General features: G+C 40.3%; 1 protein-coding gene across 3 annotated transcripts in view; it reads left to right on the top strand.

The window, feature by feature from the left end:
- Nucleotides 1-15,492, top strand: part of LOC127366021 (neuropilin-2) — a 95,264-nt gene that overhangs the window by 65,321 nt on the left and 14,451 nt on the right. For 2 of the 3 annotated variants that reach the window (XM_051404697.1, XM_051404698.1), the window contains exons 12-16: nt 4,051-4,125; nt 4,863-5,027; nt 9,925-10,193; nt 10,281-10,377; nt 13,321-13,353. In XM_051404697.1, the coding sequence (XP_051260657.1) occupies nt 4,051-4,125; nt 4,863-5,027; nt 9,925-10,193; nt 10,281-10,377; nt 13,321-13,353 (639 nt within the window). The remainder of the gene's footprint in view (nt 1-4,050; nt 4,126-4,862; nt 5,028-9,924; nt 10,194-10,280; nt 10,378-13,320; nt 13,354-15,492) is intronic. The other variant, XM_051404699.1, reaches the window with a different exon arrangement.

Below are 15,492 nucleotides of genomic sequence, written 5' to 3'. Positions count from 1 at the left end.
ACTCATCTACAGAAGAGGGAGTCATGATTAGTCCAGCACTTTAAGCTACGTGCAAATCAAACCTGCACTTTTGGTTTTTAAGTACAGTTGTCTGATTTGCCATTCAGATCACTGGCAATGATTTCCATCCAAAAACACTCGTGTTTTCCACCATCACTTCTCATTTAATGTCATACTTTTAACATTTAACAGCCCCATTCTTGGTCGTGCCATAGCTAAAATTTCACTTACCAGTTTCCAAGTTTCCTTTCTTTTATTTTATAAGGTTTTAGCATCGATTGTAGCAAGTATTATCTTGCTATACACAGTGTTGCATGTAAGTATGTAAGTTTTTAAGGAGTTTTTACTGTCAGTGAACAGAATACAGGGGATATAAACATTTCTTTTTATAGGAAATTCTACAGCAGGCAGGTTAGCCTAGGGGTAGGCAACGTGCTGCTCCAGAGCTGCATGCTGCCATTTAGCTTTACCTCCCTGTGGTTTTGACAAATATATTATATGGTAATAAATAACGGTTATTTTCAATCATCAGTGTTGTAGGCCTTATGTTCTCCAATTGAAAATGGAGAAAACTAAAATGTGTGTTACATTCTGGCCAGGCCCCTTTCTCTTTATATTGCTAAACCTCAACAGAAGTGGCTTCTAGTCTTGAGTTTCCTTAGCTATGGACTCCAAATCCACCAACGCTGCTGGCTTACCGATATTAAATTCGCAATATAAGGCTGGAATATGTTTTGCGGTTCCAGACAGATTTTTTTCTTAATTCTTTTGTCGGCCAAAAAATTGCTGTTTTCATGTTAAAGGTTGCTGACCCCTGGGTTAGCCAGTGGTGATAGCTAATAGTTGTTAACTCTCATTGGAGGTTCCTGTTGTAAAGAAGACATGCAGAGTCTGCCAGTCAGTCAGTCAATCACATAGTCATTAAGTAAATGACACACACACACACACACACACACACACACACACACACACACACACGCACCATGTCACCAATAATTTGAGGACGGATGACATTTCTCTCTCTTCCCCAAGCACACACACACATACTCACATACTGTGTCAGTAGTCATTATTTAGGCTGACAGAGGTAGATTTATACCCAGAGCTCTTTCCATAATTGAACAGTTTTCGTCTCTCTGTTTCCGCCTCGCCCTGCTCAGTCAGCAGCTTTACAATGAGCCCTGGGGCCTATGACAGTGTGTGTGTGTGTGTGTGTGTGTGTGTGTGTGTGTGTGTGTGTGTGTGTGTGTGTGTGTGTGTGTGTGTGTGTGTGTGGTTAACTGAATCGAACACCTTTTCAGTTTCTCAGTTTGAGGTGTGTGTGTGTGTGTGTGTGTGTGTGTGTGTGTGTGTGTGATAGAGAAAGAGATGGAGAGTAATGGCAGGTTGCTGTAACTCAGTGGTGTTCAGGATGACCCATCTGCAGAATACAGATGTAAAGATTAGTGTTTCTTTTACATGCCTGTTTGAATCCTTATGTTTAAAACATGACTATCATAATCCTCACTTTTCCCACACAGGTGACCAAACACACTGCATGCATCTGTTAGTCACATTTAGCTCAGCCGATAAAACAAAAACTTCCTGCAAAAGCAAGCTGAAAATTACAAGCTTGAATGAATTTAATTCATTAATAATTGAATCATTCAGTAATTCATTCAAATTATTTTACTGACCTTTACAGTATCTACAGAGTGGGCCCTGATGGATGGAAATAAGAGGGGGAAATAGGATGATGAAGAGGAGGAGGAAAGAGAGAAATAACAGGAGAGCAGACGACAGACAGAGAAAAATTGGATTAGACGAGTGGAGTGGAGATGGAGATAGAAATGGGGGGCTGACAGGAGCTGTGTGTGGTCACTAATTAGGAAAATGGTGGTGAGAGGTGGAAAGGGTTATGTTCCCTTCTCCATGTCTCTCTCTATCCATCTCTATGTGTCTCTGTCTCTCTCTATCCCTCTCTCATCTCCATTCCTCCCTCTCTCCCCTCCATATGGGGGGCTAATTACAGTGGTAAAGGGCACCAAATTAAAACAGCTTAATGTCAGCAGCTGGGAGCTACTTATCCAATGTTAATATCTAATTCTGTGTGTGAGCGTGTGTGTGTGCTTGCTATGTGTGTGTTAGGCCACTCTGTTTGGACTTACATAATAATCCTGCATATTTTCACTGTGAGCAGACTGTGCTAACAAGTCAGTAAAGTTATGCACACACACACAATACACATTAGAGGAATGAATGAACCCACTGTAGATGCTGCAGTGAACTCAAAGCTGTTAGCATAGGCTAACAAAGGTTAAGAGTTCAAACTAAACAAGACACACACACACACACACACACACACGTACAGATCACCAAGTGAGTCATGGAAACATCTCGAACAACCAAACAGGCAGTAAATCAACAGTGGTCTCAGATTTACTGAGCTGGTGGTTAGAACCGACATAAAATAACACCAGACAGAGTTACAGCGCAGAGAGGAGCGCTGAAAGGTTGAGACGAGAGCGACAGATCGTAGGAAAAGAAAGAGACACAATATTAACAAAGAGAGATGAAGATCTGCGGGCAGACAAAAGCAAAGGACGAGTGGAAATCAAAATATGCCTCAGGGAGAGATGACAGAAAGAGAGCGAGAGAAAGAGTTATGGAGAAGAAAATTGCGGTTGTGGTAAAACAGAAACAACACTAGATAGGGTTTCACTTCTATGCTGGAGAGAGAGAAAAAAAACATCGACTTTGTGTGTGTGTGTGTGTGTGTCAGAGATACAGAGAACGTGTGTGTGTGTGTGTGTGTGTGTGTGTGTGTGTGTGTGTGTGTGTGTGTGTGTGTGTGTTTAGAAATAGCTTTTTGTGGTGTTGATGGTTTTGCAAAGCAGAACTGAACTGGTCAGATTTATTGTGACAAATGACAGAGAGAAGACTGAAAGATGGAAGGGGATTTGCAGAGCCCGAATGATAAATGAAGGAAGGAAAGAAATAAAGAAAGACAGAACACATAATGAATGGCAGAAAATGAGAGAGAGAAAGAAGTAATTTCTAAGAATATTTTGGCAAGAGGTTTGTGGTGTCAGCCTTACGCCATCTTCTGTTCCCTTACGTCAACGTATAGACCGTGTGTTAGCGTGTGCTAGAGAGAGCTGGTAAAGCATTCAGGGCCGTTTAAGGAATCTTAACCAACAGTAGAAAACTGCTTATTAAGACCAGAAGGTCTTGGGGTTACATTGACATACCCCACTGCTGACGTGTATGTGTGTGCCTCTGTTTGATCTATCATACACTGGTCGCATGCTGCTGTGCACCAAGGTCAGTTTGAGTGCAGCATCTATCATCATAGCGTTGTGGCTGTGTGTGTGTGCGTGCGTGTGTGTGTGTGGGCCAACCTGCAGTGGGTAAAATGAGTGTGGCATGGCGCAGTCTTCAGTGCCAGCTCACTGCCTCAGCTCACTCTGTCACTGCCTGGATCATGAAAAACTTCAGCCTTAATACACAGTTCTGGAAAACAACAGTGAAGTGTGTACAAACATCATCAGTTACCGCATAATATCTAAATCTTTCTTTGCTCAAGACACCACTGCTGTGCTGTTGAAGTATTATTTTCCAGTGTGTGGCGAAGCAGCTGTAGAACAAATTGTTGATATTTAAAAAGAGTTGGTTATCGTAAATCCAGTATTGTCTCTACTTATTAGACAGCTTGAGTGTGTTGGAAGTTAAACATAATTAAAGCAGATTAACTTGTGCAAATGCTTGCATTAAATATAAAGTGCAATGCAATATATGTGGTTGCTGGATTGTTTGGAGCTGCTTGGTGGTGAGTTAAGCAGCATGCTGCCACGGATAGCAACATGCTGGTTGAATGACGCTAAGCGGAGATAAAAGTTAATATACCTTGTATGGAGGGCCACTGCGGGGCCTAATGCTAGATCAACACATTTGACATGAATATCAGGCTTTCATAAAAATGATCATTCAACTTATGGCACACTGTTACTGTGTACTGATGTCATCTCTTTCCATTATATTCTAACCTCAGTGTTTTATTTCTGTTGGCAGAAACCACCACTGTACCTGACACTGTGACCCCCACCTTGCCCAGAGAGGAACAGACGACTGCTGCAATGAGACCCGGTAAACACACACACACACACAGTTCAAGCACTCCCACACACAGCATTAATTTTGTCTCTGTCTCTCATCCACACACACTCAACGCTCTTAAGGTCAAACTCATGATGTCATCATGCACCACAGGGCCTCTGGGCTTTGAAGTCTGTTAGATTCAAGAGTCCCACAGGAAGCTCTGTTTGAGTGAAAATAAGCTCTCACAGCCAGAGTATCACACACACACATATTGGGAATATGATTTCATAGCTGTAGGTCAACAACTGTCAGGCAAGTAGCCTTACCGGGGTAAATGTAATGTAGTTTAAGAAGCTCCTTCTTTATTTATTTTGTTGCTACATAACTGAATGCAGTGATTTAAACTGAATACAGCATCAGGCATACTAAGTGCATTTTATAATGCTTTGTTTTCTTTATTCTTTATCATCCTTTCTTATGTTTCTTTATTGTATGCTCTCCACTGATTCTTCTGTCCAGCTCATTCTCCCTTCATATAATCTCTCTTTTAATATACTATTTGTATTCAGCAGCACGATTTATTGAGATGTCATATTATTGTCTCAAATCACAAAATAAAGAGGAGGCAGCTATTATGGTATTAAGTCCCGTATAAGGATGACAAGTAACTGAAAAAACATTAAAAGCACTCAAAAAAGTGACTCGATAATCTTTCCTGTAAGTCAAAAAAGGCACTTTCAAACGTCTTTATTCGCTATTTGTGTGTTTTCTTTCACGATCCTCAGCCACCACACCATCCCTGTCGGCTGTATGTGACTTTGAGCAAAGCTTATGCGGCTGGTCGGCTGATCCCCAGTCAGGTGTGAGCTGGTTGCTGCACACAGCGAGCAGCAGTTCAACTGGACACGGCACACATGGAACGAGGCAGGATTTGGCGCTGGGATCAGACAGTGAGTACTGATTTTGTTCATAACATCTAGAATCTCATAGAGCATTCAGCCACATAAAATTACATTTTATAACCAGACCCTTTATAAATAATGTAAAATGTCTTGAGAAATGTTTGTTCTTTGTTCTTTTTACACTTTTACTAGAGTTTCAGGTCATTCATTCCCTAAAGCACGTGTCATCATTAAGACAAATGTAGCCGAATCCATACTGGAAACTTTTTTTTTTTTCGGGATTACAACAATTTAACATTTGAATCACTGGCTCTGCTGTTTCCAGCACTCCTATCTACATAACATCACCAAAAACACATGTATGTGTTTTATCGTTTATTACGTCAGCTCACATATTTAAAAGGACACGCTACCTATTTTCCACCTGAAGCCTGTGAAACTTGATTTTAAACACCAAAAACTAAATTAAAGTTTTCGATTGTTTTAGTTTGAAAATACGGTTTGCTAGTAGAGCAGCAATATATGCTGGCATATATCACTGACACTCAATTAACTTGCAGCAATTAGTAGGTATGTCTGATCAGCTTTATTACTGTTTAATGCAACTGTTATAAATACTAGTATCAATAAATATTATAATAGTATGTTTTTGTATGAGGAAACTAATAAGAAACATGGCCTTAATATGTCTAATACTGTTTTTATTCTTAAATAAGAATACTCACTACTATCCAATTATCTTTAATAGATAGATAAGATATTTGTATCATGTAACTTTTTAACCTAACAGACCAACAGTACCATAAAGAACCTTTAAGAACATTTGTGGGCAGGTCTTCTCCTCTACTTAAACATCCAAACTCTCTGCGACCTTTGTGTGCTCATTAGAATCACATCCAGTTCATTTCTACATTTCAAGACATTTCTCATTTTGTAAACACAGAAAAGAAAGCATCGTCATGACGAGATGTTTGACCTTCCTCAGCACAAAAACTTCTGTAGCTAATTAAGAGCAAAATGCTTGTCCTGTGGTGGAATCTTACAGATCACAGTGCTGCAAGCAACCACTGACAGCAACTATGATGCAAGGATTTCACTCTGATCTGATTAAAGTGTGTACGACGACTTAATTGGAGTTTTAAAAAAATGTTAGGCTTAACAGTTTCCCTAACATTCCCTAACCTAGTTTGTTACTTTATTGTCTCTTTTATCGGTTCTTTCTCATTTCCATCTTCCTTTAATATATAACTTTTTCACCTTTTCTCCATATTTTTATTCATTGTCGTAGCATCTTTAGCTTGCCCCTTTCATATATACGAATTACTATACTTCAACCTCCTTGTTTGCAACCTCCTTATCTTCTTTTCCTTTATTTTAGTATGTTTTACTTGCCTTAGATGTTGCTACAGATGTCTTTCTGCTCTCAATCCTCATCATCTCATCTCTCCTTGTTACCCAGATTCTTTCATTCGATCCTTCCTCTACAAGTCATCCACCTTTGTTTCAGTTCTAACTCATACAACAGTTTATAATTTCTGTATTTTTTTGTCAATTTCCCTTTCCGGCCGTCTTACTCCATAAGTGTAATCACCTCTTTCTCTCCTCACCGACCTCTTTTCCGATTTCCCTCAGTGGTGCTTGCCTTTTTCCACATCTGTCCATCTTTAATAAGACAGCAGGAGGATAACCAAGACTGTTTTATCCATCATACACACACATTCGCTGCCTCACTTACCTCTCCACATCTCTCTTTCTTTCTCTCACACACACACACACACACACACACACACACACACACTCACACACATACTCACTGTACTTACACACCTATAAGGCACACACTCATCGCCCAGAGCAGTCAGATAAGTCAGATGATGGCTTTGACAGAAGTGCTGCCTTAGCTCTCCAGCTCCCCCTGAGGCTCCCACACACACACACACACACACACACACACACACACACACTTACACAAACCACTCAAGGTGGGTCTGTCCGCGTATTAAACACTGAAGGTGTGTGGGTTTCTTTTTCCCCACACACACACACACACACACACACACACACACACACACACACACACACACACACACACACACACAGACGACCTTGCCATCCACCAAGGTTTTCTCTGTATCTGTTGAAGACATCCAGTTTACGGTTGACTGAGCAGCTCCTTCATAAACAGACAGGGCCGTGACATAAGGCAAGGCTCTACATCACACTAGGCGGGTGTGTGTGCATGTGTATAATTGACATAGCAGCGTCCCTGTCTATGTGTTAGACAGCAACATGACATTAAGTCTTGTTCTACAGCAATATTAGCACGGCACCCTGTCTGGAAGCTGTCTCGATATGCAAATCAAATCCCCAAACCTTGTCATTGAAAACCCTTTTAGGGTTTTAAAAGAGAAAATCCGACCCGAACATAGCTCATAAGTTATTCTTTTGATCTCAGATAGGGCAAGACTGAAATTCTATACCCTGTGGAGATTTTTAATCGAAAGAAACCCTTCACACTGCTCGTTGTTTGTAAGTGGTTTAGTTATTGATAAGGAGAGGAAACGAAAATAATGGAGGGTTGAAAAGAGACTGAAAGACCATAACAATAACCCAATGACACTGCTTGAAAAGGTGTCTTGCAATCCGTTTCCCAGTAAACTTTGTGGTGTGAATGCAAATCAAACCAGTCAGAAAGTACAAAGAACTGACAAGCTAACCTTCTATAAAATGAACTTGACTCATTATGCGCTCATTGTAGGAACTGTTAAGGAAGAAAGTAATCTGCAGACAGTATAATTATGCATGCTCATTCGGTGAAGTAAAATAACAAAAATCTGCTTATAGCAACTAAAGGATGATTTGTGTTTCATGGTTATGTTCACACAACTGAAAAAGATCATGTTTTTTTCTGTATCAAACCCAAATCACAATCTCTCCCTAAATCCAACCAAAGGTTTAAGGTTAAAGTGTTAACTACATACCTACTACCTAACCACATGCAGGACCTAAGGTACAAATTAGTCTCCGATGTTAAAGTCTGGCTTTAATTTCAATGAGACAGAGCTGATCCTTATGAGATAGGATGCACTGAAGGCAGCTCCGTTCAAGTAAAGCTATAGCTTAATTGAATCTACAACATGTTTTTTGTTTTTTGTGGTTATTAGGAATGTGAGGAATCAGTGTGACACATATTAAAAGACAATTCAATTTGTATAGCGCACAATGCCTAGTCATACTTGCAAGTGAAAACAAGAGTTGACATTATAGTGTATTTCATGTCTGCCTTTGCAGACATACAGTGTATCTCTACATTTGAACTTAGAATAAATTCTGCACACATCTTGCAAAATGATAAACTCACACACAATGCACTTGCAGGTACACACACACACACACACACAGACACACACACACACACACACACAATGACTGACAGATGAACTCGCACACACATACAGATATAAACATAAATGAACCAACACTCATGCAAACAAACATCAACACACACGCATACACAGATTTCCCTCCCTCCCTCAGAGCCAATTCTACATCCCTGCCTATCCCTCCCATGGAGAGTTGTTAATTAATTCCCTCCCTTTGTACGTTCGCCAAGATCAAACGCAGAGAGACAGAAAAACACTGCAACTTTCTCTAACTGTACTTAATGAGCAACGGTAATTTAGGTCCCCTTTTTCATTGCCTCCAAGTGAAGAAACAGAGTTACTTCAACCCAAATCCATTATTCATTAAGTGTGATGCGCGTCAAATGCTTTTTTCTGTCTTAGTTGAGGGAGGGTAAACAGGGTAGATAGATAGATAGATAGATAGATAGATAGATAGATAGATAGATAGATAGATAGATAGATAGATAGATAGATAGATAGATAGATAGATAGATAGATAGATAGATAGATAGATAGATTCTCTCCTTCTTTCTTCTGTGTCTGTCTCTCTCTTCTTACGAGGTGTCACATAGCGTGTCTGTCTGTCGGTCTGTCTATTAAAAAAAAGACTATTTGCAGCTCCAGCGAAGCTTTTTCTCTCCGGTCATAATAATCTAACTAGACAAACAGCCAAACACAGCAGCAAGCTAATGATTATGGTCCTGTTTGGGGTAGGGAAAACACTGTGGCATTGCCTTTCTCTCTCTCATCATGTCATGTTTGCTCACTCTTTCACTCACTCACTCCTTCCTTCCCTTCACCTCCTTTGCTCCTTTCCTCTGCTCATCAGTTCTTTGAGCTGAGAGGAGAAAAAGGGAGTGAATTAGATTTTTAACTGATTGTGTGTGTGTGTGTGTGTGTGTGTGTGTGTGTGTGTGTGTGTGTGTATGTGTGTGTGTGTGGGAAGTATATGCACACACACAAAGATACACTACACGTGCACAAGCATTGTGAGTGTATTGGTATGATGGCTGTGCTGACTTAGTAGCAAAAACAGGGAGAGCAACAGAACGAGGTGTCAGCATTCAGTGAGTAGGACTGTTTAGCAGAGTTTTTGTGTGTGCACGTGTGTTAGTGTGTGCATATGTGTGTGTTCATTTGTATCTATAGCCATTAGCAGCCATAATGAAATGGCAGTCTCATTTGCGGTTAAGCCTCATACCACAGAATGATGGGGGTAATGTCTTAAACTCTAAGCAACCACATCCCACTGCACTACTGCATCATGCTGTATGTTGGGCCTGGAGTGACTGTCTGCAGCAGCACTGTCACAAATCATAAAATTCATTAAAATGGAATCCATTAAATGACTAAAATGCAAATAGCACAGAGAAAACCATATATGTGGCTTCATATTTACAACCCTACGCTGAAAAGAGTGATGATGTATCAGTTTAAAGGGCACTCATTTATCATTTGTTGCAACTCATTAATATGAAATACATCACTGATCTTACAATAATGCAGCATCTGCCACCTCTCTGTGTCTTTCTTTCCTCCAGATTTCTCAGGGAACTATCTCCACCTGGATGCAGGCGCCCACACCCAGCGCAAGCGAGCCCGACTGCTGAGCCCTGAGGTGGGGCCAGAGCAAGGCCCGCTCTGCCTCCTCTTCTACTACCAGCTCCAGGGCGAGGCACTGGGGAGCCTGAGGGTCCTGCTGAGGGACAGTGACCAGGAGGAGACGTTGCTATGGGCTCTAAAAGGAGACCAGGGTTCTCACTGGAGGGAGGGCCGCACCATCCTGCCCCAAAGCCCAAAGGAGTATCAGGTAAGTGTTGTTTTTGAACTGACTGCCGGACTTACTATCTTTAATAAAGAAAGAGCCTATTGTAATATCTCTTCTTCTATCATCTAGGTGGTGTTTGAGGGTTTCTTTGATCACCCGACCAGAGGCCACATCAGGATAGATAACATCCACATGAGCAGCAGTATCGAGCTGGAGCAGTGTACACGTAAGTCCCATAACCTGTCTGCCCATTTATCAGTGGAGTTGAGGCTTCATTCGGTCACTCAGTGTCTATCTAACTATCTGTCGGTCTGATTCTCTCACTCCTTCCCACCAGACCATTTATGCTATGTTTTCACCAGAGACCGGTTGGAAGAGAGAGAAGGGAAAAAACTCATAATGTTTCTCGTTTCACACACACACACACACACACACACACACACACACACACACACACACACACACACACACATAAAAAGGAAAAAAATATATATATAAAAAAAAAGAAAGTAGGCCACAAACGGCCTTTGGGCATGGATTCTAATCTATCTTTCATATCTCCCTCTCTCTATCTCCTTCAGTCTTTTCCTATGCCACAGCATCCAACCGTTTTATGATCCTTCTCATTCTTCCTCTCAGTCTCTAGCCTTGTCCTCCATGCAGTCAGGGCTGTCACTGGGCCACAGAGCACCAAAAAAATGTCTGTGTCTGTGCATGATTACATGAGAGAGCAACATGTAGTTATTCTGTAATGTGTGTTTATTTCTCACACACACACACACACACACACACACACACACACACACACACACACACACACACACACACACACACACACACACACATACACATAGACAGACATAAGCTGGACTCCTATGAATAACTATTGGCTGCAATTATTCATGCTTTGTTATTACTGGTACAGAAGAATGCAGACTTATAACACAAAGACTAGACAGTTTTTAAATCCTTCACATTTCCCTTGTTTGACAAACATCATTTCTACTCACCCACGCACACACACACACTCTCTCTCTCTCTGTCATTTAAAGTAATGGGAATATTGTTATCATTTAATGTAGCAAAGCACCACTATACTCAGCACAGCAGGACAGAAATAGTTAGCCTGATATGACCACACATATTGGCACACACACATACACATACACCGAAACATAATGTACCATGACATGTAAAAAACCACAACAGTTGTTTTAAATTAATAACCATGACATATGAAGACACACTCCCACACATTCCTCTAAACAGGCTTCCCAGTGTACCACTGCTTCTCTTTCAACCCTGTGAGACAAATTGTTAATTTGGCTTATCTCTGTCCTACTTCTTTTACATTTAAATGTGTATCCATCACAATAAATTCCCGGTGAGGTCTCCAGTTGTTCTTTTAGTCACCTCACAGGCGGATGGTGTGTTTTAATTAGACTGAAAGTAAATTTGTTGTGGATTTGTGAAAAGGGAATTGTAGAGATTAAACACATAAAGATAAGTTTACTTATCACAAGGAGTTCTACTTAGCCTTAGTCTGTGGCTCTGAAGCAGCTTTATCAAGTTTCAAAATATTACACTAACGATTCCATCAGGGATCAGATCAGCTATCATTGTGGGAATTGTTTTTTTTTTTTTAGCTGACTCAGTCTAGGAACTTAAAGAATCTTGGCCTCTGCTGCTTCAATTTTGACCATTTTTATATTGATTTGTTTCTCACAGGTCCCCTAACTTTACAGAAGTGAAATAGCAAACTGCTGGGGTACCCAATTGATAAGTCTTAAATGAAATAGGGTTTTTGCCCTCAGTATATTTGGAAGGACTCTCTGTCATTGGATATAGGTGATTAGTGTTTTGTAGATTATTATCAATATTTCATGTTTGGCACACCACCATTTTCTGTTGATAGTTTTTTCTTATTATTCCTTCATCTTATGTTATAATTACTTTCGTCCATCTTCTCTCCACTCACTGCTGCAACTTCCTTTACTTGTGCTGCCTTTCTCTCTTTGTTTTCCCTCTGTTTTTTTTCTTCTGGTCTCCATCTTCTTTCTCCCTCTCACTTTTCTAATACATGTCATGTCCTCCGGCAAATAATAAACAGCAGTAAATTTCAGTCCCTGTTCCCATGACCCTTTAACTTACCTCCACCCTTCCTTCCCATTCCTCTATTTCCCTTCTCTTCACACTTCCCTCACTCTTTTCACCCCCCATCTTCCATCAACCCACTTTTTCTCTACCCAACATGTCTGCTACCATGAACAGGTTGGGCCTCACCTTAGAAAAAGAGAGTTTGAGAGCAATCACAGTAAAGAGAGACGTAGAATGACAAAGCAAAAATAATAAAGTGAGAGCAATTTAGAAATGACAGACACACAAGAGAGGCATTCAGGGAGGACGCACTTCCTGTGTTCTAACCCCTGTCAGCCTACACTTTTGTCTCCCTCTCTTTATTTTCTCTCCATTTTGTAAAAATGACTGTCATCCAGGAAGATTTATGGACCTTTAGACTCCACCATCTGCACTGCACCATCTCAGAACTCAACAAATCTTTATTGATTTTCTCAAAAAGGAGTAACAAGTGCCTTCGCAAAAAGTGCCTCGTCTTGCAATTTTGCAATTCAGCTGTATTAAAATGCATTTCTGTTAACAATCATCAGCAGTACAGTTGTGCTGTGTCAATTTAATCATGAAAATATGCCACAGTACACTGAGACTATGCAAACCCAAATAATGATATATTTGGTTGTGCATTTCATAGGGATACTTTAGAAAGGAATAAATATATTTGATCAAAATCATGTATTAATCATGGTTTAGCTCATTCCTTATGGAGTGATACTGACACCAAGACCTGTAGAGAATAGTGATTGCTTACTATCCTCTCATATAGGCTACTCTATAATGATATAAGCACCAATTTTACATTAAAACTCTTTAGATGAGATTGACCAAATGGCATTATATTACTTCAATATATATAAAATTAAGTATGAACAAACAGACTATAGAAACTTAAACAACAACTCATGCTGAAATCCAAAGTCAGGGGGCATCGTCCATAAATTCTATCAATGCTCTTATGAGATCGGGCCTTCATCGCGTCATCTTATCAGCTACTAATCATCATCAATAACATTTCTCTCTTCTCTCTCTCTTGCAGAGCCTTTCCCTGCCTTAACTCCTGGCATAACCAGTAAGTTCTACTTCCTGCTATTTTTCTACTCTCTGTGCCACATGTCTGTGCTTTCTGCTTGTTGCTAAGCTCAGCTCACAGCACTGCACTGGCCCTCGAGTGACCTTGTTAGTTCATAACATATGTTACATACAGCTAAATGGACATAAACCACACTTATTCCGACAGAAAACTGACCCTTGAGCTATAACATAATTCCCAAAAACAAACTCTTAAATGCATAGAACTTTGTACAATATATCCACATAACTATTTACGAATTTCCGAAGACTTACTCAGGGTGTATATTTTAAAGTGGGAAGTTATAGAGAAAACATTGCAACCTGATGGAATGGATCCACTGCATTGTTCCAGCATGACTCCCTGCATGCTGGGCTGATACTCTTGATTATGTAGTTTGGTATTTTCCTCTGTGAGAAAATTACATTTTACACTACATAGACAAGTAGTAGCCGAACACAGGATTATTTCCTACAACATCCACATTGGCAGACTACAATAGCAACATGTGCAATTGCACACCGGGGGTGTATGTGCACATTCCACAGACTGGCTAATGGTGTGCACCATGTTGTGTTTGATCTGTCACTGGTATACATTCATGCAACACAGTCTCAGGAGTGCATGACTGTGCCTTGTGTGCACAGACCCACTGTGAATTCAGTGTTCATTTTTCATTGCTCACATGGTTAACAACTTAAAAGATGACATAGGAACGAAGGTCATGGTTGACCTGCTCAGAGACAGTGAAGCAGTCTCCATGGGGTCTTTTTCTCTCGTTATTGGTAGAACTTAAAGAACTAAGCAGAACTCGCTTCTCCTGTCTCTAACGTTTACTCAGTCCGACCCTCACTAATATCTACTTGTAGAGAACAGCACACTCGCTCCTCATCCATGTAAGCTCTCTCTCTCTCTGTTTGCATTCAACACCATACAAGGAGCCTCTCTTCTTCCATCTCTTTACTTTTTCTTGTTCCCCCCCACTGCCCTTTTCTGTGTTTTGCTCCTCCCTCCTCTCTGCTTCTCTACTTTCATTTTAACTATGCTTTTTCTTTCCTTACATCCTTGGCTTTGTTTTCAGTTTTTCCTCCTTTTTCTCCTTCCCCCTCCTCTCCTTTTCCTCCATTTCTCACTCTATTACTTTGCCCAGCAAACTGTTGATCCCACCTGAATGAAATGCAGAGCTGATCACCATCCAACTTCTCTTTTGTCTTTTTCTTTTTCGCTCCTTCCTCCTCAAATAGCCCAGTCTGAAAGCAGATAAAAAAGGGCTTAGAAAGATTATGCTACTGGATCTCTTGCTTTCAAAGTCTGGGTCGGGACCTAAAATGCTGGCTACAGGACCGCTTTTGTTTAAACACCCACAAAATATAAACACTGGTATGTTTAAGGAGACTGAGCCTCAGTGACATTGAATTTCTTGAGCACTCAAGTAGTATATTAAGACTTTTATGACTTTCTTTTTTTTTTTTACATTTGATGATGAGTGCCCACACTGATCACCCTGGTTGGTATCAGGTTAAAACTGGAACCTTTAATTACTAAGTGCAAAGACTCATGTATGTGAACAATTTCATAACATCACGGATGATGTGTGCTATCAATTTAAGTCAGTTCAGTGTGTGTGTGTGTGTGTGTGTGTGTGTGTGTGTGTGTGTGTGTGTGTGTGTGTGTGTGTGGATACATTATTTGAATACTATCAGATACTAGACCAGCACTTGGTTTTGCTCATCACACATCAGTTCAATAAAGACATAACTAACATTCCCAAAAATAGTAAAAGCAAAAAAAGAGTCAAACTCAGTAAAACTCTAGTCACCTGACTCATCAGCTAAATATTTGACCTAATGCTTACAGGTCTGAATCCTGAGGAGATATCATATGACTCCCAGCATGACAGCAGCGTCAGTTCTGATATATGTGTGTTTTCATGAGACCGAGCCCCGGAAAGAAGGATTCAATTTCTCTTTTGGGACGCCTGTTGAAAAGTGAGCTAAGAACTTAAGTGTTTCTCTTTGGGTGAGCAGATGAAGTTGAACCCTATTTAAGACTTACTGCTGTATATGTTACCAGTAAGAAGTTTAACACTCTTATTCAAGTTAAGTCCAAACTTGCATTTTGAGTAATAAATAGTAATAG

The sequence above is a fragment of the Dicentrarchus labrax genome, unplaced genomic scaffold (assembly GCF_905237075.1).
Source record: "Dicentrarchus labrax unplaced genomic scaffold, dlabrax2021, whole genome shotgun sequence".
In the NCBI taxonomy this organism is placed as follows: Eukaryota; Metazoa; Chordata; class Actinopteri; family Moronidae; genus Dicentrarchus; species Dicentrarchus labrax.
Note: the sequence above shows the minus strand (reverse complement) of the source record. Positions and strands in the feature narration are given on the sequence as shown.